This window comes from Stenella coeruleoalba (genome assembly GCF_951394435.1).
Source record: "Stenella coeruleoalba genome assembly, chromosome: 1".
In the NCBI taxonomy this organism is placed as follows: Eukaryota; Metazoa; Chordata; class Mammalia; order Artiodactyla; family Delphinidae; genus Stenella; species Stenella coeruleoalba.
In genome coordinates this window covers 60,308,485-60,330,593 of record NC_137169.1, presented here as the reverse complement: position 1 = coordinate 60,330,593, position 22,109 = coordinate 60,308,485, and the positions used below count along the sequence as shown (strand labels likewise).

The 22,109-nt window shown below is 32.0% G+C and overlaps 1 protein-coding gene across 2 annotated transcripts in view; it reads left to right on the top strand.

Annotated features, from left to right (window-relative positions):
* The window catches only part of LRRC40 (leucine rich repeat containing 40), a 57,108-nt gene extending 39,056 nt beyond the window's left edge, over window positions 1-18,052 (top strand). For both annotated transcript variants that reach the window (XM_079919269.1, XM_079919270.1), the window contains exons 10-15: window positions 4,676-4,784; window positions 7,430-7,537; window positions 10,083-10,193; window positions 10,754-10,831; window positions 13,059-13,244; window positions 15,523-18,052. In XM_079919269.1, the coding sequence (XP_079775395.1) occupies window positions 4,676-4,784; window positions 7,430-7,537; window positions 10,083-10,193; window positions 10,754-10,831; window positions 13,059-13,244; window positions 15,523-15,628 (698 nt within the window). In that variant the 3' untranslated portion in view covers window positions 15,629-18,052. The remainder of the gene's footprint in view (window positions 1-4,675; window positions 4,785-7,429; window positions 7,538-10,082; window positions 10,194-10,753; window positions 10,832-13,058; window positions 13,245-15,522) is intronic.
* Window positions 18,053-22,109: the final 4,057 nt, after the last annotated feature.

The following is a 22,109-nucleotide window of genomic DNA, read 5'->3' as shown; positions in this document are numbered from 1 at the left end:
GTACTGGATCTTTCTATCCATGAATATGGGATATCTCTCCATTTATTTAGATCTTCTTTGATTTCATTCATCAAAGTTTTGTAGTTTTCCTCATAGAGTTCTTATTCACATTTATTAGATTTATACCTGAGTATTTCAGTTTTGGATGCTAATGTAAATGGTACTGTGTTTTTAATTTCAAACTCTACTTGTTTATTGTTGATATAGAGGAAAACAATTTACTTTTATACATTAACCTAATATCCTGCAGCCTTACTATAGTATAATCACTTATTAGTTCCAGGAGGTTATTTTTGGATTTTCTAACAATATGATTGTGCCATCTGTGAACAAAGACAGTTTTATGTCCTCCTTCCCAATCTGTGTACCTTTTATCTCTTTTCTTGTCTTATTGCATTAGCAAGAACTTCTTCCAGTGCAGTGCTGAAGAGGAGTGAGTGGAGAGAGGGAACATCCTTGCCTTGTACCTGATCTTAGGGGGAAAGCTTCAAGTTTCTCAACATTAATTATGACAGCTGTAGGGCTGTTATAGTCTTTATTAAATTGAGAAAGTTCTCTTGTTTCTGTTTTACTGAGTTTTTATCATAAATGCCTGTTGGATTTTATCAAACACATTTTATACATCTATTGATATGACCATGTAATTTTTCTTTTTTAGCCTGTTGATATGAAGGATTACATTAGTTGATTTTTTGAATGCTGAACTAGCCTTGCATACCTGGGTTAAATCCCAGTTGGTTATGGTGTATAATTCTTTTTATACTTTTTTTAGATTTGATTTGCAAGTATTTTGTTGAGGATTTTTACATGTATGTTCATGAGAGATTTTGCTTTCTAGTTTTATTTTCTTGCAATTTCTTTGTCTGGTTTTGGTATTAGGGTAGTACTGACCTCATGGAATGAGGAAGTATTCCCTCTGCTTCATTCCTTGGAAAAAGATTGTAGAGTATTGGTATAATTTCTTCCTTAAATGTTTGGTAGAATTCACCAGTCATACTGTCTGGGCCTGGTGCTTTCTGTTTTGGAAGGTTATTAATTATTGATTTGATTTCTTTAATAGGTAATAGGCCTATTCAGATTGTCTGGTTTTTCTTGTGTGAGTTTTGGAAGATTGTGTATTTCTAGGAATTCACCCATTTCATCTAGGTTATCAAAATTGTGGACATAGAATTGTTCTTAGTATTCTTTCATTATCCTTTTTTGTGTGCATGGAACCTGCAGTGATGTCTTCTCTTTCATTTCTGATATTAGTCATTTGTGTCCTCTCTCCTTTTTTCTTAGTTAGCCTGGCATAGAGGCATACTAATGTTATTGACCTTTTCAAATAACTAGCTTTTGGTCTTATTGATTTTTCTCTATTGATCTCCTGTTTTCAATTTCATCAATTTCTACTCTAGTTCTTATTTCTTTTCTTCTTAATTTGGATTTAATTATCTCTTCTTTTTCTAATTTCCTAAGGTAGAAACTTAGATTGGCGATTTTAGATCTTTCTTTTTTTCTAGTATATGCAGTGAATGCTGTGAGTTTCCCTCTAAACACTGCTTTCACTGCATACAACAGATTTTAATAAGTTGTGGTTTTATTTTTATGTAGTTAAAAATATTGTAGAATTTCTCTTTAGATTTCTTTTTTGAGCTATGTGTTATTTAGAAATGTGTTGTTTAATAATCACATATTTTGAGAATTTCCAGTTATCTTTCTGTTGATTTCTAGTTTAATTTCATTGTCCTCTGAGAGTAGACATTGTATGATTTCTATACTTTAAAAAGGTATGTTTTATGGCATTATAAGGTACAAGGTCAATTACATATATTAGGATATATATTAAGCTGTTGTATTGTACATGACTTCTTCTCATATGCCATTGGTCAGAACTTATATTGCGGCCACTCATGTAAGGGGAGCTGTAAAATACAGCTTTTTTTTTTTTTTTAAATAAGAAGCAGCTTTATTGTCATGTAATTCACATGCCATACAATTCTTCCATTAGAATTGTACAACTACATGTTTTTTTGCTATATTAACAGGTAAGTACAACCAATGCCGTAGTCAGTTTTAAACATTTTCATCACCGCAAAAAGAATTGCAGTACCTTTTGGCTATTATGGATAATGCAGTGATAAACATTTATTTACAAGTTTCAGTGTGAACGTGTTTTCATTTCTCTTGCATATATATCTAGGAGTGGAATTGCTGGGTCGTATGGTAATTTTATATTAAGTCATTTGAGAACTGCCAGACTGTTTTTCACAAAGCAGCTACACCAGTTTACATTCTCATTAGTATTGTATTAAGGTTCTGATTCTTCCACATCCTCACTAACACTTGTTTTCTGACTTTCTGATTCTAGCCATTCTAGTGGGTATGAAGTGGTATCTCATTGTAGATATGATTTGCATTTCCCTGATGAATAATAATGTTGAACATCATGTGCTTATTAGCCATTTGTATATCTTTGGAGAAATACATTGCCCAATTGAGATACATTGCCCAATTTTTAATTATTTTTATTATTGAGATGTAATAATTCTTTATGTAGTCTAGATATAAGTCTCTTGTCAGATATATGATTTTCAGATATTTTCTAGGCTTCTGTGGGTTTGTCTTTTCATTTTCTTGATAGGGTCCTTTGAAACAAGTTTTCTTTGAATTTTGATGGAATCATTTTCTTTCTTTTTTTGCTTATGTGTTTGGTTTCATATCTAAAAGTCCTTTGCAAAATCCTGTTTTATGAAGATTTTCTCCTATTTTTCCTTCTATGAGTTTTATACTTTTGCTCTTACATTCATGTCTTTGATCCACTTTGAGTTAATTTTTATATATAGTATGAGATAAGGGTATAATTTCATTCTTTTGCTTGTGACTATCCAGTTTCTGTGTACCATTTGTTGAAAAGAATTCTTTTCTCACTGAATGGTCTTGGCATTTTTTGTTGAATATCACTTAACTATAAATGTAGGATTTATTCTGGACTCTCAATTTTATTCCATTGATCTGTATGTCTATCCTGTGCCAGTACTACACTATCTTGATTACCATTGCTTTGTACTAAGTTCTGAAATTGGGAAGTGTAAGTCCTACTTTATTCTTCTTTCTTGGGTTTGTCTTGGCTATTCTGGGTTTCTTGCAATCGCATACAAATTTTAGAATCAGCTTGTTAATTTCTACAAAGAAGTCAGCTGGGTTTCTGATAGGGATTACATTGAATCTAGATCAGTTTATGGAATATCGCCATCTTAGTTTTTTTAATCAAAAAGTCAATAAATGTATATGGTAAAAAAAAATCAAGCAATATATAAGAACATACAATGAAAAATATATCTATTTGTCACAGTAGTCCCCTCCCAAGAGACATCAGCCTCTCTCTTTACAGTCTCCTTGATGCTGATTATTAAAAGTAGCTCTTTGGAAAGTGTTGAGAATATTCTATTTCAATATGTAATCATGCTAATATACATGTATATTTAAAAAATAATGCTGGGTTTTGTTGCTGGTTTAATATGTCTCTCTGCTGATGTAATTTGGCAATATATATTACATATTTTTTAAAGTGACATAACCAAATCGCTAGGGAACTTCTAAATACCAAAGCATTTCACTTGGTATTAATATTTCTCTCGGTGTCTTTTATTTCTATTTGATATTCTGTCATTTATTCTGTGCTACTTCTGTAAATAAAATATTTATATGATATGTATTTGTGTGGAAAATAATCACTTAATAATTATTGATTAATGAATAACTGATGAGCTTAATGCAAGAGAAATACACTTGGTATTATTCAACAAATGTTCACTAAATGCCTACTGGGTTGAAGCAAGATCAAGGATACTACTGATTTTTTTTTTTTTTTTTTAATGTTCTTTTGACAAGCCTCTGCTCTTAACATATGAATACTAGGACCGTTTTATCGTTTTTGCATCGCTGAAAATTAATAGTCTTATTTTATTTCTGTCTAGATTGCTGAAGTCTCTTTTGCCAAAAAATCACAAAGCTCTCTCTTTTAAATGTGTATGATTTTTGTTTGTTTTGTTTTTTATGCCATATTATGACAGTGTGAAACATTAAACAGTCTCTGGAGATTAGTGAAAGGGTTGATTGTATGTAAATGTGTAAGTAGGTATGCATGTTAGGAAATATCTATTTAAAATAAAGTCTTAATTTGCTAAGAAAGATCTTAATGTGAGTAATGTACCAAAAGCTTACTTGACTCTGCAAATTGCCAGATTTTAAATGATTGGGGATAATCAGCTTCATAGTATCCTAAACTGAAAAGATAGGCAGATGCCTATTTGGTAGAAATTTTTGGGAAATAATACTTTTCCTTTGTTAACAAATTCCTTCATTAGAAGTAATACCATATTATTCTTGCTTAAGAGGAAGGATTGCTTGTCATTGTTTCTTCTGAGACATTGTAGTTATTCTTTATTCTTTCCTACTCCTAAATTTTCTTATGGTAGGATTTATTAAAATATTTTGAACTTTATTTCTATTAAATAAAGATTAAATTCTAGATCTAGATTTGAGATATTGGAAATAAAGCATATGAAAAGATATTTTTACCAGTAATATCTATCAATAGAAATCATATAAACTATTTTTGAATATTTTTATGAATTTTAAAAATGACATTGCAGTATAAATATTGGTTTTTATATAACTTTTCTTTTGCCAGATGATGGACCTAGCCAAAGTGATTCTGTTACTGAGACTGCCATGACACTACCAAGTGAATCTAGAGTCAATGTACACGCCATCATCACATTAAAAATATTAGACTATAGGTATGTAATTCATTTTTTTAAATGTTGCAAAACACATAGGAAACTTTTAGAAATAATCCTTCAGAAAAATTGGTGAAGAATTCATCAGAGTGCATTAGTACTTAGAATAATAGCAATTGCAAAAACAGTGATGAGATAAAAGCATATTAAAAGTACAGTGAACTTAAATGCCCATTCCTTAGGTGATTTGTGTTGATTAGGCTTAAGAGATAGATAAACGGTTGTTAATAGTAAAATTTTTATAATAAAGAACATTTTATTATTATAAAAAATAAGAGTGACAGTATTCATTGGTAATAAAATTTTCTGACTCAGTTACCAACATCCAGAGAGAATTTTATATTGGAGGGGCTCCTATATTGGTAACTAAAAAATAAGTATCATTTATTTAATGAACACCTCAAACAGGCAAAGCGTGAGAGGTTGTACTCTGTTTATATATTTGAATACAAGTCAAATAATATGTCATAATAATGTGCTCTGGCAGCACATATGATAAACCTGAAATAATTACAATGTTGGTATATAAACTGAGGCAGAAGTCTAATAATTTTTATATATTATGGGTGTGTGTTCGATTGGAGAAAGAAGATACCTATGCAGAGATTGGAAGTGGTTGTCAAGTATTCTTCAGTACTATCTAAGGCAACAATGATAAAAACCAATACTGTCAAAACTCTTGCAGTGATTAGCTCATGTCTGGGTATTGTAATGAAAATAAAAAAGAATACAGACTCAAGTTAGATAGTGACTGGGTTTGTTCAGTTACCCACACAGCCAGCATTAATTTCTGGCCTCTCTTCCTTAATGTATCAGTAGGTACCACCTGCTGAGTGGTTAAGATTCAGTCTCTGTTTCAGATTTGTTATGTTCCATTCACATAGAAATCACTACCCTAAACCACCTTCCTTCTTTGACACTGTAACACAGGGTAGTACTCTTCCCTACTTGTAGTTGTGTCCTTAGCATAACATAGCAATTTAGCATGTCTTATCTTACGCATAATATATCCATTTATTCAGTAGGTATTTTTGGAGTCTACTAGGTATGTATCAAATTCTATGCTAGGTGTTGTAATACACTGAATGATCAGACAGACTTGATTCCTGCCTTGGAATTTCTTAGCTTAAAATTCCTTTTATCTCTGGGTTCCATTCTCTCCACCCTGCATGGATATGATTTATTGAGTTTCTATTCAGTGCTGGACATTGTACTAGGTACTTCACATATGCTCTTGCTTTTAATCATTTAAAAAATCTATAAAGTAGTATTGATACAACTTTTTTTTGGTGGGGTGTAATCATTCCCATCCTTTAAAGGTACAGATGTCACAAAAGCATAATGAAGATAGTGCTTAAGACCATACATCTTAAATTGTTTTGATTTGAAATTTATTGTAATTTGTTTTCCTTGGAGTCTTTAATTGGACAGGAGTATTCTATTTAAAATATAAATTATTTCCCAATCTTAAAGCATAAATGCTTTCAACTAAAGTTTTAAACATAGCGTAAATCTTCAAAGTTTAATTTGAATAAATCAGTTTCCCATGACTTGAGCATTTCTGATGGAAAAGATAGAAGTGTTCCATCTGCACAGCAGAAAATGGGTCCTGAAAGCAAAAGTGGAAGGCATAATAACAGTGAAATCTAGGCTTTTTATCATTTTTTTTTACCTTTTATCTTTCTGTATACTGTATGCTTTTCTTATACAGTTCTCCCATAACACACATTATATGTAATATTGTTTTCTTGCTCATACAGTCATTCGACACTCCATTGAAGATTCTTTTAAGTGGATGAGGTTAGGCATTAAAAATTGTAAAAGAATAACATAAGCATAACAGCTAATTATAACATAAAATTGTTAAATCTGCAAATGTCAGAGTTCTACTATACTTTCATTTAAGATTAAATTTATATTTTATTGAAAATATAACTGAAAATTTTAATGAAAAGGAAATGTATTTATGTTTATATTTGCAAAAAATCTGACATAAATAACAATGACTAATTCTTCAGATTCTAATTTCATAGAACTGAGGTTTAAGGAAGGTAAATTACAAAGCTTATTTTATTAATGGAAGAACCAGGAATAGTTTAATCCAAGGCCACTACCCTGTGTACCTTTTCACATGCTAAATGAGAGAGAAATTGGTTTAGGTTATGAGAAAACTAGTTTAGTACAGTGTTGAACTTTTAAAAATGATTGTTGTCTTATAGTTAACTATATACCCAAAGAAAGTTGAGAGCTAACCTGTGTTAGAGATTTTTAAGAAAAGGGGTGAGAACAGTTCTTTAAATTATACATTTAGTTTTACTCTGAGGTAGAGGAATCTATTTACTGTTCCTTTACTGTATGACTTTTGGACATCTTAGGCTCTGAAGATATTTGTTTTTATTCCCATTGAGTATATGACTACACAGAAGGTGTGGCACAAAGCGTTATGACACAATATGTTGTCTGAATTCCTAACAGTTAACATTTTGTGGGTTGGCAGGTTTTTTTAGCATTTTTTACAGAACTTCATAATCAACTACCTTGAAAAATCTCCTTATGAAATCTTTAAAGGCCTTTAAAATGAAAAGCAATAATCATATCTTTCCAGATTGCTAAGAATGATGCATTTTAAACCATTTTTCATTTAGTGATAAACAAACAACTTTGATTCCTGATGAAGTGTTTGATGCAGTAAAAAGTAACATTATCACTTCTGTTAACTTCAGTAAGAATCAGCTATGTGAAATTCCCAAAAGGTAAGAACTGTTCGTGATGCTATTTCTGTTAAGTTGTGAATCATTCTCAGTTGTACTTGCATCTTAGTTGCAAGAATAATTATTTTTCATAGTTTTTTAATTTAAAAGTATATGTAAAATTTCTTACATTGTTAATATTTGAGGGATTTGGTAAAATTTACTTAAGTATTCCCTGAGACACTTTTAACATTGGTTCTGAGAGATAGATAGGTTAAAACTTTCTTTTTCATTTACATTTTAAACTTGGAAAATAGGTATTAGAATTATTAAAAATATTACTTTTTTCCTATATAGTGAAATATCAGAGGAAAGTTTTAAGAGATCATCTAAAGCCAATTTCATGTAGATTAATAGGAATTTGGGGCTTTATGTTAATGAATTGCCAAGCCAGTGAATTTTTCCACTGATAGTAAAAGCAAAATTGACAACTCTGTTAACGTTTTTCTCCTAGAAAAGGATTCTTCATTTACAAACATTAGAAATCATTTGCATTGTACTTTGTACTGTTTAATACATCTCTCTGGATGTTAATTATAGCACAATCTTTAGGTTTTGAGAGAATATTAGTTTAGTATAGTGTTGAACTTCTAAAAATGATTGTTATCTTGCCATTAACTATATACCCAAAGAAAGTTGACAAATAGCCTTGCAATTAAAACAGCACTATGGGAGACAGGATAGGGTAATCATAAAGAATTTGGGCAATAGAGTCAGTTGCTTGTATCTATATCCCAGATCTATGAGCTTTGTGGCTTTGGGCAGGTTTAACTAGCTTCTCTTAGTTTCCTCAGTTGTGAAGTAGAGATAATAATAGACCTATTTATAAGAGTTAAATTAAATGACATATCCACTTAAAGCATTTAACCAGTGCCTAGCACTTAATAAATACTTAAGTACTTAAAAAAAAAAAGAAAAAGAAAGAAAAGATGATGTATTGGGGAAATTTCATCTGACTGCCCAAAATTTTTTTAGATGGCTTAAAATTTTTAAAAAGTCAGACAAACTATTACTTGCATTCTATTTACAGAGAATAGTTTGAGGAATGTAGATCTTGAAAGGTGATAACTTTAAGAGATTCTACTGAGAAAGGGGATCTAGTTCATCTTCTTTTTCTCTCTTGTTTAAAGTGTTCAGAAAGTATTTGATAGAATAGTTGAGCATTTAGATTGGCTCTTAGATATGACAAGTTTGCCTGGGGGATCCTAGATCAAACAAGGTGATTGGGGATGAAGATGGAAGGAGTTAAAAGATATTATGTTATTGCTTACTTTCTCATATTATTCCACAGTCTGATTATTTTTATGCAAAACAGTATGCTATTCTGTTACCACAGTTATTTTGTCATGTTTTTTTCCACAAGTCACAAAATTGATTGCAAAAATAATACTTATTTATAAAATATTGGACTAAATGAAGAGACAAGTAATTTATCGTCTCATCACTGATTTATTCTATTGACTTCCTGGCATATTTTATTTCAAGCTGCTACCCATTTAGAATTATACATATAATTCGTATCTTGAGTGGTTTATTTGTCATAAACATTTTCCCATGTTGTAAACAATACTTTAAACATGTATTTATCTATATACCATAAGCTTGATTGTAAATAAAACAAAACATTGTATCTCTAAACCAAATTTTCAGAAGAATTACTAAATCAGAGTATGGCTCTTGATACATAAGTCCAAAAGCTTTCCAAAAAAGTTTTATCAGTTACATATCCAGACTCATGGTATCTTTCATGATGGTTTCTTTCACTTTTAATCTTCTTTAGCACAGCATTTGATATTCTTTCTTTCTTTTTTTTTTCTTTGCTAATATGATAGACAAAAATGATTTACAGTTTAACTTTTGTTTTTTGGCAAATCATATGTAACATCTCTTGTTCTTAAATTAGTATCATACTTTCAAACTACTAAGTTTGATCAGGTTTACTTAGAAGTATTTAATTCTTCCTCTCTAAGTATTTGGCTTAAGTTGCTTAGTAGTAACACTTAGCAAACCTAGGAATTAACTTACTGTTTTCTTGCAATCATGATTAAATGATAATTTGGATAAGAGATACTATACTTTTAAAATGTTGCCATATCTAAAAAGCATTTTGATGTATCAGATACTTCTGGTACTTAGATGGTTTTATATTATGGAGTCTAAAACAATAACTACGATGTTACAGAATATATGTCTGACAATTTATTTTATGGATTCAAGTCACAGATATACTATAAACATTGCCTAGATTGAATTTTTTTTGTCCATAATTGGTTTAAATATAAACTGAATGGTTTCTTAAACTTCAATCTACATTTAAGGTCAAATAGAAATTCTTGGACAGATAATATTATGGCTATTTTTCAAAACCTATTTTTATCAGTTACACATCCAAACTGATTGCAATTTTTATGAGAAAAGTAACAGTTACAGAAAATCTTAATTAGCAAAAATAATGTAAGATTTTTTTCCTCTATAGTCTGCTTGTAGTTTTGAAGTTCTGACAGTGAATTCAAATAGTATTAACATTTAAAAATTATTTTTGTTTCAGGATTGTGGAACTGAAGGAAATGGTTTCTGATGTCAATCTCAGTTTTAATAAGCTTTCCTTTATATCCTTGGAATTATGTATGCTTCAAAAATTAACCTTTATAGATCTCAGGTATTTATTGATACTGTTGCTTCCCTTTTTAAAAAATTATTTATTATTTATTTATTTTATTTATTTATTTTTGGCTACATTGGGTCTTCATTGCTGTGTGTGGGCTTTCTCTAGTTGTGGCGAGTGGGGGCTACTCTTTGTTACGGTGCGTGGGCTTCTCATTGCGGTGGCTTCTTGTTGTGGAGACAGGCATGTGGGCTTCAATAGTTGTGACTGGTGAGCTCTAGAGTGCAGGCTCAGTAGTGTGACCCACGGGCTTAGTTGCTCTGTGGCATGTGGGATCTTCCCGAACCTGGACTTTACCTGGTTTACCCTGTTAAATCTATTATTAAAGAGTTAACTGCAGTATCAGTTGGTTGCACATTGCCATTAGGATTTGGCAAATTAATCAAATACTTGAAGCAGCTGACCGATTCAGAATTCTCAGGACACAGCCTTAATGAAATCAAGAATTGACAAACTGAGCTGCATAAATTTTTGTCTGGTCAACATTTTAATTATAAACTAAAGTTGTACAGATTTTCAAACTTTGTAAATCATCTTTTTTCTCTCTAATTTAGGAATAATTTTTTAAATTCTTTGCCTGAAGAAATGGAATCATTGATAAGACTACAAACAATCAACCTTTCCTTTAATAGGTAAGAAACAGAACAGACAAATCTGAATAACAATTTTCTGTGGAAAATTTGTAGGTCTTACTAGAGAATACAACTAAAAGAACCAAATAAACAAAAAGGCCCTATATGTTTTCTTTATTTAAATATCCAGGTTTGTTTTCACTTAGTTCTACTTAGAATTAAAAGTGATGTTGCTTTTTTAGAATTTTCACAACTGATGTCTAGTAGATTTTTTGTTTCTTTTAGCCATTTTAAGAAACCTGTAAGCTAGTAGGAAGACAAATATGCAAATAAATAATTCTAATCACTGTAGTGGAAGCACAGTGCATAGACATAAGTGTTTCCAGAGATTACGTGAAGGTAGAGGAGGTAGCTCTGAAACTGAGGCTTGGAAAATAGACATTTGCCAGACACACAGGGATATGGCTTCCCATGTAGAGCAAATAGCATATACTAAGGCACAAGGATGTGAGAAAATGATGGGACACGTCAAGAAGTTCAATATGGCTTGGACCACAAAGTGGGAAAGTAGAAGAGTGGAAGTCACAAATGAAGTTGGGTGTGTAAGCAGTAGCCAACCCTTTAAGAGCTTTTTATACCCAGTGAAATTTAGATTTTATTCTGTAAACACTATGAAGATACTACTAATAATTAAGAATAGCTAGTATTTATTGGGAGCTCATTTATTAATATTTATTATCTGCTGACTCCAGACCAAGTACTTTACATGTATTACCTCATTTAATCCTCACAAAAGCCCTACATGGTAGGTTCTGTTATTATGTCCATTTAGAAATCGAGGATTAGGAATTAAGTAACTCACTTAAGGTTCACATAGATTATAGAGCTGGAGTTTGAGCCCAGGTGTTTTGACTCTAGAAGTTGGGCTCTTAACAACTATGTCATATTGTTTCCTATGGTGAAAGTTGATTCTGGTAAAAGTTAATATAAATATTAGTAGCTATCATTTAATATATTACAGATACTATACCAAGGTCTTCAAGTATATAAGTTTAGTACTATTATTATTCCTCATTTACAGATGAGGAATCTAAGGCACAGTGATGTTAAAATATTGCCTATTTAAGTTTTTGTTCCGTCTACTCTATTATTTGTGTTTTCTCATGTGTAGGTTATACCACTGTTGTCATTATTTAAAAATATATGCACTTCTCAGATTTCTTCTAATTTTTATTTTTGAATTGAACTATCGATTCTCTATTGAGCTATCAATTTCATTGTTAATTAATGTCTTTTGGGGAGCTGGCAAAACCTAACCGTAACTTCTGTGTTAACTGGTGAGCTACATCTTTTTTAATTACCTTATTTATGGGTTGTGCGGGAGAAAAAGAGGAGATACTATTTAGGGTGGTTTGGTCCATCTGTACTCCTTGTTATTGATTCTCCGATCCCTCTAATTACAAAGGTGCCTTGAATTTACTGTTCATTATTGCTTTTTTTTTTTTTTTTTTAAACATCAAGGCAGCAAAGGAAGGGCAGTATGGGGAAGTGAAAAGGCCAACTGTAAAGCTTTCTTTCAGCTCATCCTTGTCTTTTCTAGTTGAGGCAGCAGTCTGCCTCACACTAAAACCAAACTAGCTTCTGTCCCCCAAAAGATCCTCAGGGATTTTGTGTTAATTACTGAGAATTGCTCTGAGAGCCATAAGCTTTCCCATCTCTCTTGTGGCATCTTCAGGGCTGCTTTGGGTGAGAAAGCCAGCAGCCTATAGTAGTTTTGTCATTTTTTCAAAAACCAAAATGAGTGTATTTTTGGTTGTTGAAAAAATGACAAAACTAGTCAGTTTCGAAGCTTAAGTCAAAGCAAAGTATAAATCTCTAACTTTTACTTAAGATATTGGCAGTGATTCTCTTTCATAAGAAGTAAAAGTGAACTAAGGAAGAATACCTACATGGAGACATTATACTGAGAGCATTTCAGGAAGATTTCCTTGTCTCCTGAATGAGAAAAGAAAAACATAGGAGAATTTACTCCAAACTTTTGTTTGATTTTATACATTAAATAGAAACTGTTACAAGTGTGTCCACTTAACATATATTTCAAGGTTTCCAGAATTAATCCAGTTTTAAAAATTTTTCTGAAAAATTTAAATGCAGAACTTATACCAAATATTAAAAACTTACATTAAGAAAACTTTATCTCTATTTGAGATAAACTTTATCTCTATTTGAAGGAATGATTTTGCTTCTAATTCTAAAATATTTAGGTGTTCTCTTCATATTCTTATAGGTTCAAAATACTACCTGAAGTTCTGTATCGAATTCCCACACTTGAAACAATTTTGATTAGTAATAATCAGGTTGGATCTGTGGACCCTCAGAAAATGAAGACAATGGAAAATCTGATTACATTGGACCTTCAAAATAATGACCTCCTACAAATTCCACCAGAGCTCGGTAATTGTGTGAACTTAAGGTAAATGCACCATTCTACTAAGTTTTTCCATTCGATTTGTTGAAGTGTTATTTTTTTGTTTTGTTTTGTTATTGTTTTTTGAGGTACTCTTGCAGGCAAGTTGAAATAAAAAATTTAATGTCCCATTAAAAATAACAGGTAACAAAACTCCGAATCCCAATTCTGTTTTTCAAATGTTACCAAATATATTTTTTAGTTTTTTTTATACAGTATGTATATGTGTAAATACAGCAATTGATTGTTTCTAGTGATACTTTTCTCATCACTATGTATGTATATAATCTGAAACTCTACTGCATAAAAATGTCAAGGAAATATAAATTCCTTAGCTGTGCATATAAGTTTTTTCAATATCTGATTACAGACTACTACCATTTTTTCAAGGCCAGCATGGTCTTTCTTACTCTGTGTTTGCTGTTACCTCAGCCTCAAGTGCCTTTACCCTGCTTTTATCAGTAATCAACCTAATTATCACCTTTGAAAACCTTTCCGATATTCCAGGCAGAGTTAGTCCCTTCTCTGATTTCCCATCCTGCTTTATTTGGACTCATTTATACCATTTCTTTGTCCTCCTTTGGAAGAGTTACCCCAGTGCCTAGACCATAGTAAGCACCTAATAAGTGCTTGTTAAGTGAATATAAAGGGAATTTGAGACATGAACAGAAAGCCCAGTAGTTATCAGAATGTGTCAGAAAAATTTAATTATTGAAAACTGCATATGATGGTTTAGCATATTTTACTTTACTAGAGTGGCACTAGTATCTTTCTCTGGTACCTCACAATACTGAATTATAGAAGACAAGTAAGTTGATTATTGTTATGTGCAATAGTTGTATTCTATAAAGTCTCCATGAACACCAAATTAGTAAATACTTAAACCATTGCTCCCTAGGGGAAATAACAGAGTTAGGCTCTTTCAAGCCTCTGGTCATGTTTTCATCAGCCAGTCAACATATAACCTTGTGTTATGTGTGTTTCTGTATTAAGATGCCTTATTTAATATTGTTAAATCATTAATATTGAGCTATGGCCAAACAGGACTGTGATTTATGCCTGAATGAAGCTTATCTAACATACGTATCTTCTGTGTAAGATACATGACATACTTCTTGTGCTTAGAAAAACTAGACATCACTTCAGCATTACGCTTGCAGGCCATATTAAACAGTGAAATCACCAAGAAAAGGTACAATAATACAAAAAATGTTGCACTAAATAGACCATGGAAGGAACATTTGTTTACAGTATGGGAGCTGAAACAAAAAAGGCAGAGTGTCACCTTGTTTGAGCTCAGTTGGGAATGTGCCTGTCAAGTGACTCAAATTTTTTGCTGCTCGTCCAAAATGACCTTCAAAATGCCACATGTATTGATTTGGGGGTTACGGGTAAATTTTAGTGAATAAGCAAATTTGGAGTCTGAGTAATGAAGATTGACTGTAATTAACTTTTTTTCTATAAATTAAGAAAGTCATGCTTTAAAATAATTCCCAAGGTACAGGAATATTTGAAGATATAATTTAGATCTATGGTATAATATGTTGTGAATCCTTTGACTTTTATTTACATAAACACTTAAAGTTATTGAAAATTAATATAAAAGTCTCTATCTTATAATTTAAGATATTTCATTAATTAAATAAAGAAACAAATCAACCAGCACTTAGATCTTAAACTGAACCTCATTTCAGAACATTTAAAATAGATTTTATATATTGTGTCTGGTCAAGGGAAGGAGTATGAAGGCAGACATGTTAATGTTCCCAGTGTGGAAAAGGATATATCGACTATGTTATAGTCTTTGGTATGAGTATTTGTCAGTTTGCTCATTCTAACACTTGTATAAATATAATTCACCCATTTAGTATATGGTCATTATAGGATTGAGAAGGTGATGGGTAAAATGATGGTTCATATCGCAGCTCTTCTGTTTAATAGCTGTGTGATCTTGGACAAGCCTTTCTTACCTTCCTGAACTTGTGTTTCATTATCTATAAAATAGAAATATTAATGGTGCCTACATCCCAGGGTTGTTAAGATAATTAAGAGAGTCAGTGAATGTAAGTTACTTAGAACAATACCTTTCACATAATAAGTATTCATTTAATGTTGTTTCAGTCATTATTGTAGTTACAATTCCAATTGTTTTAATGCTTAGATTTGAAAAGGGACAAATTCTTAAAAACACACAAATTTTACTTATAAAATAGCAAATGAAATTAGAAGAAAAGCCTCCCTAATAGAAAATGTTTTAAATTCTTAATTTCTCTCCTTTGTTTAGGACATTGCTACTAGATGGAAATCCGTTCCGCGTTCCTCGAGCAGCCATATTAATGAAAGGAACAGCTGCTATTCTGGAATATTTGAGAGACCGAATTCCTACTTAAGTTGGAGTTGTTACATAATCTTGGTCATGTTAATTCTTAGAGTTCTTAGATTGATAACTAACATATTTCTAAGGTATCATGTACATTTATAATGGTGTAACTACATATAGTGTTCATACATTTGCTCTGAATGTTTTGCATAAGATTTATCCTCACTTTCATTCCCTTATAACACAGCAAACGGTTTCTTCAGAAGTGAATTTTTATTTATCACAGTTTAATATTTTTATAATGACAAAGCATTGTTGTAGAGGTGGGTTTTTTTTTCCCATTTCTGTTTGTGTTACGTATATTATGACCAATTGACTTGAATATGACCATCCAGTTTCTACCTTTTTATTGGATATAAAATTGAATTGAATTTTGTTTAATACTGTTCTTTGGCATTTAAAAAAATAAGACTTTTCATTATCCATAATAGGACTTTTATGATGTGGTTGGTGTCAGTATAAGTTTCAAATTAATATTTACTGGATTGTTTTTGTTTATATAGTTGAAATGTTTTTTCCTAGCCTTTTTTACATGTTTCATGAAATCATTTTGTCGGGGTTTCTAATGTCACAGAAATGCTACATAAGATATGGTTATTGGTGGAGAAAATAGTAAAAGTGTTGTTATAATTGCTCTCACAATTCTGAATTTAAAACTTGACTGGGTTTTGTTTTTTTTTTTAAGATGTCTTAGTGTTAAGTTTCGATACAGTAATCTAGTACTTCTAGATTCAACAAATTTAAAGGAACTGGATCTGCATATTTTTCCCTCAGAGTGTGAGCATTTAAAAAATACCTTTTGTTCTTTTAAAAAAAAGTACTGAAATTTTATTAATTTTTATGGATAACAGCAACAGAAAATAATAGCATATACTACATAGAAATCTTGAAATGTATTTTGTTTAAATACTTACTAAGCAGGTATTTGTATATATAATTACTCTGTTGATGTGTTCTAATCCATCCTTGTGCCTTTTTTTTATTTCCAGGGTCTTAATTTTTAAATTTGCTTGTAGTCATGTGGTAATTTTCTAAAAGGGAATTTGTTATATTTGATAAAAATCAAATATAAACATTTATACCAAAAATATCAGAAGTAAGTAGGCTAGTCAGTCATTATAAAACATACTATGTGATTCTATTAAGTAACTAATCAATAGAATGTATATTAGTTTATATAAATAGTTGGATGGATAGGTACGTAGGTAGGTAGATAGATAGACAGGTGGATGGATGGATAGATAGCTTTTGGATGATTGAGACATGCTCATATTATGAAAAAAAATCATTGCTAATAAAGATAAATACTACGTGTTCATTAAAAAGTTACATTTTTCAAATATTGATTACAATGTTTATGTTTTTGGTTTAAAAGAAACATGCCCTTTTCATACAACAACTCTGTGGCTGCCTAAGAAATCTGCTTCGGTATTAAACAAAAGACATTTTACAATAAGGTGACATTTTATTATTTATACAATAAAGAGACTTTTATGTTATTCAAAACACTTTTTTAAATACTGAAAAAGTTGAGTACACCAAAGCCGAAAAATGGCTCTGCTATACACTGCACAGCATTATTTTAGTCCCTGTATTTTGTATCTGTACAGAAAGCATCTTCAAAATGCATTCTAATCACATTGTACACCTTTACTGATAAGTGTCAATACGTAAAATAAAACTGGAGAATACAGCTTGCATTTGCAAATTAACTGACAACGTAATTTCACTGATTCAGTAAATTTAAAATATAGATTCATAGGACTTCTTTGCACATAAAATGAAGCAGCTTTCAAGGTTGTCATGGTCTCATACTGCAAAAAAACCATTAACTACATTCACAATCTATGTTAATAAAGTAGTAAATATGTCTTCATTCAGTTTTTATTTACATCAATATGTAATTCAACTAAAAAGTACTGTTAATTGTGATACAGTAATTTCTTTTTTAACACATACAAAAATGACAATTTTTATATATAATTTGAGCTCAAAATCACGATTATCTCAAAATATTAATTACAATACAGCCATTTCAATTAACATGTCATGATTTAACTTTTTATAAAATGGTAAAATTTGTTATTAAAGTAAGCAATTTGTTTTGAATTGGCTAGAGTTCACCCACGTAGAAAACCTTAAATGGTAAGAGGTGTTTCCAGCCCCCTCCCACCCGAATTTGTATACAGCCACCTAAGCTAGCAAAGAGACAGAAAAGGCCCCAATTTATAAAGATTAAGCCTCTTTTGCTATACCGCTGTGGCTTGTTGTTTCTTCCATAAAAGCTTTACAAGGGTAGTGTCAATAAACTATGCAGTGAAATGCATGCATTAATATACAGTATGTCTGTAAAATGTTAGTGTTTACTCTAGTGCACATTAAAATGTTCACAAAGACTGCAAAAGAAGTCATAAATAAAGAAGCATTTACAAAGATCTACCAATTGCAAATTGTAAACTTGAAAATTACTTGATAATATAATGGAATTTCTTTGAAAACAGATCCCAATTCAAGTTCTTTCTCTGGCTAAAGGAGCTCTAGTTACTTGGCCTTAAGATGTCACTGTTTCGCTGCACATATGGTAGAGAAGTCAGATGTCATAAAAGAATATGAGTCTAGAGACTGTCTTCATTTTACTGAAATAGTGGCCCAATGTTGCATCACTGCTTAGGATTTTTTTTTTAAACTTACAGAAGAGTGAAATATTTCACTAACTGAATTATATGACCTCAAATGAAAAATGGAAAATTTGTGTGTGTGTGCATGTGTTTAGCATATGGAAAAATATTAATATAAATAGGTGGAATTAGAGCTTCATTATACAGTAATAAAAGGATTATGCCCCAAAATAACTGAGGTCAAAAGAAATCAATTATCAAATAGTTTAGGAATGAGAGAATTTTCATGGATACTTAAAAATCCTAAAAACATAGTATCTAGTTTCTTTTTAATTCTTAACAAACCAATTAAAATTTAATCAATATCTTTGTTTAGAATTACTGTTGCTAATTTAATATTTCTTCTCTGAATCAAAAGAGGCCATAGTTCATATTTATGGTTTACTTATATACAGCTGGGTGGGGTCATGCCCTTGGCTGGTTATAAGGTGGGAAAAATGAAAATACAGTACCTGCAAACCTTACTTTTTGCAAGGTTGTTTTTGATGGTCTTTGAAATTTACAAACAGAATTCAGTAGATTTTTACCTCTGATGTTTCAACTAGGAAAAAATTCCTCTTTCATATGAAGACAGTGTCATTGTCCTTAAGCTTCCTTTAGTCCCTTCTATACACTGAGTACAGAGAGAAACTTGATTGGCTCTTGACACAAAAATATCTGGTTTATCTATCAATTATCTTTCTCATGAATACTAAGGCTTGCATTTTTGAGGAGGAAAACGTCGTTGAGGATGTTAAAGGGAAATGCCTAAACACCATAAAGCAGTATTAAACATTTATTGCATTCCATTGACACTAGGTGTCATCAAAGCTAAAACCAAATTTTCTAGAGTAAAAATTAACATAAAACATTCCTTTCTGCCCTGAACAGATGCCTTTCCACATTCAAGACCAATAAGAGTCCTCTTGAGTGGAAAGACTGCAAGTATTGAAAATAACATTTATTTTAGCAGTACATTCTGAAAATAAATTACCATAGCAAATATGGGAACTGCTTTATGTTCCATCTGCCTGAGAGTTTCATCTTGGTTTTCCTGTGGGCTATTCAAAAAATTACATAAGATCTCCTGACTAAATAAGGGAAGGGGATTAGGGAGAGAAAGATACAAAGAAATATAATGTGATTTTTTTTTTCCCATTCATCAAATCCTTTCACTAATCTAGCTATCATAAAGGTCAGTTGACCTGCATACCTGGGCATTATTTAACCTCATTACTTTACATGTGCAAAACAAGTGTGCAAAGAAAAACACCTATGTATGTCTATACAGAGACATAAAACCTGAGTCACAATAAAAAGTTTTTAATATAAGAAAACATTTCTTAATGTAGGAAAATAATTTCTAAAGGGCCAAAAATACCTTTATACAATATAATCTGCTAACTTTAAAACTCAGTGTGCATAAGCATCACATATTTTTTAAGACCCAACAAAAAAAGAAATCATTTACAGTTTTCTTAACTATAGCTTAGATACCTATATTTCAATTTCTAACATCTATTTTCATTCCCCTGAATTCATTAACTTTTCTAAAAGAAAAAAGTTAAAAGCACATTCAAATATGAGGACTGTTTAATTTCTGATGAACAGTTCCTGCTTTTTTCTAAATATTGAGGACATAGGAGATTTGGGGTTGCTAGGCATATAACTTAATGTCAAGCCACAAAGGAATTCTAAAATTCAAAAGAAAATATGTAATAAACATTACTTGGAAAAATATTTTGTGGATAGAGTTGGGCCAAAGTCTGCATGAAGCCATTCTTATTTGCAGGCTCCCTTTCTGCAGATGATTCACTCTTAAAAACTCCTTTCCCTACACACCCATTTCCTTAGCTTTCATTTTATTTCATTTCCTTAGATTTCCATACTTAAACCCTGGAACTGTGCCGACTGAAGCTCCATGGTTCACATTCAGCCACAAGGTACAATGTCTTCTTCACTTAACTAAATCTTTATCTCTTCCTCTTCAGGAGCTCAGTTTTCTGGACTGACTCCCTGGCCCGCTCTCACGTACCGCTTTACTTATTAGGAAAAAAAATCTGTTTAAGTGTCCCTACTGTCTTATCACTAGACACTGATTTAAGGATAATTCAAGACATACTTATCTCCTGGGCTGTATACATCTCAGACGCATACTGAGAAAATTTTATAGAAAAATGAGGGCAAGTTGCTTCTCCATCTGCCCCCAGATGACATTGTCATTAATTATGCATTTATGTCAAGTAAGTCACTGACAGAACAGGAAGCCATCTGAACCCAAAGGTTCAATCCTTGCTTGCCTCTGTAGTTGGATATAGGGCCCTGGCCCTTTCAGTACTTGTATGGACAGGTGAAGGGATTCTGGACAGTGTCCTTGAATGCTGACTTTCCTCTCTGGGGTCAGCAGGCCTGGTTTGGGGAATAGGGTGGGAAGTGCATGTGGTAGTGTAAGGGATTAGAGGCATTAACCTAGGGAACTGTACTCTTGCTGCCTTTTTGTATGACACTTGCCTGAGGGTCACTGGAAGGATTTTGTATTGTGCAGAAGGCTAAAAGCAGAGTCACACTTTCTCTGCCAACAGACTTGTTACCATGGGAACCAATGCAGAAAAATGAAAAAATGACAAGAAGCTGAGAATTAAATGTGGAGAAAATTGATAGTTGGTTTCAACATGGCAATTTGAGCACTTGAGATTTAAACAGGATGTTCCTTGTGTGGCCAGACCAATGAAAATGGACAAAATGACGTGCTGGTCTCTGGTCCTGGAGGCTATCTGGGGGATGCAGGAAGAAAGCAGTAAGCGTGCTGTAGTTTGGATAAGGGGGACTCTGTAAAATTCAGATCCATCTCTGGTGATGTTGAGCTCTTCAGCCCAAATGTTAAATTAACCATATGATCAAAGGTGCCCTTCAAAAGGCATGTCCATGCTTAGCTTGATAAATGAAAGCAGCCTGCTGTAACAATTCTCACCTTTCCAAAGCCAACACACACTACCTGACAAGAGTATAGCATACCTAATATGTTATTGCTTGAAAATCTTCCCAAATATTAAAAAACAAAAACCAAAAAGACACAGCTTTCAAATCTGTGGTCCCTCTCCCCCCTCCCCCCAACAAGGCAGCTAATTAACACAGAATTTAAATTAGTTTTCTTTAGGAAACAATTATTTCACTTTACCTGATACAAGTACTCTTGTGTACCCTCCTTTGTTATTCTGGAGTGGATAATAAACTGATCAAACCAGATGAGGATTCCAAGACAATTTGTAACAAGGACTTGGAGTTTCAGCCTAATCTGAGAAAGCAGACCTACATATTGCACTTTTTGGAGGCTCCAGGGAGACACCTGTCCTGTCCTCTAGCTTCCCAAAAGGCTACTTTCTGAAATCCTATGATTAATGCCTCATTTCCTGTGACCAGCCTTTGGCCCATATTTAAATGTAATTCCCCTGAGGAGATGAGGGAAGGTCACACTATAGAGGACTTGATTTCACCCTTCCTGGAGAGCTAGTTTTCAAGTAGTAGTGAAACCCTTCACCTGATCCACCCTCCTAACAATTAAAAGCTAAAAGCAACATCACCCGGGAAGTAGGAGACAAGCCATTATTGTATAGTTGTCTTTGGGGTATGTCTAACTTCAAATGGTCTGAATAAAATACACTGTTTGTATGGTTTAAAGTCCACTGGCCATAGATTTCACCAGAGATGCTTTTTTCTTTCTCACTAGTGACTTGCTGTTCTAGTTAGAATTCCTTACTGAATCCTTTGACAGTCTTAACAATGAGTTCTTGAAATGCTAGAAGCCCATTACATTTCTGTTTTTCCAAGAGTGCA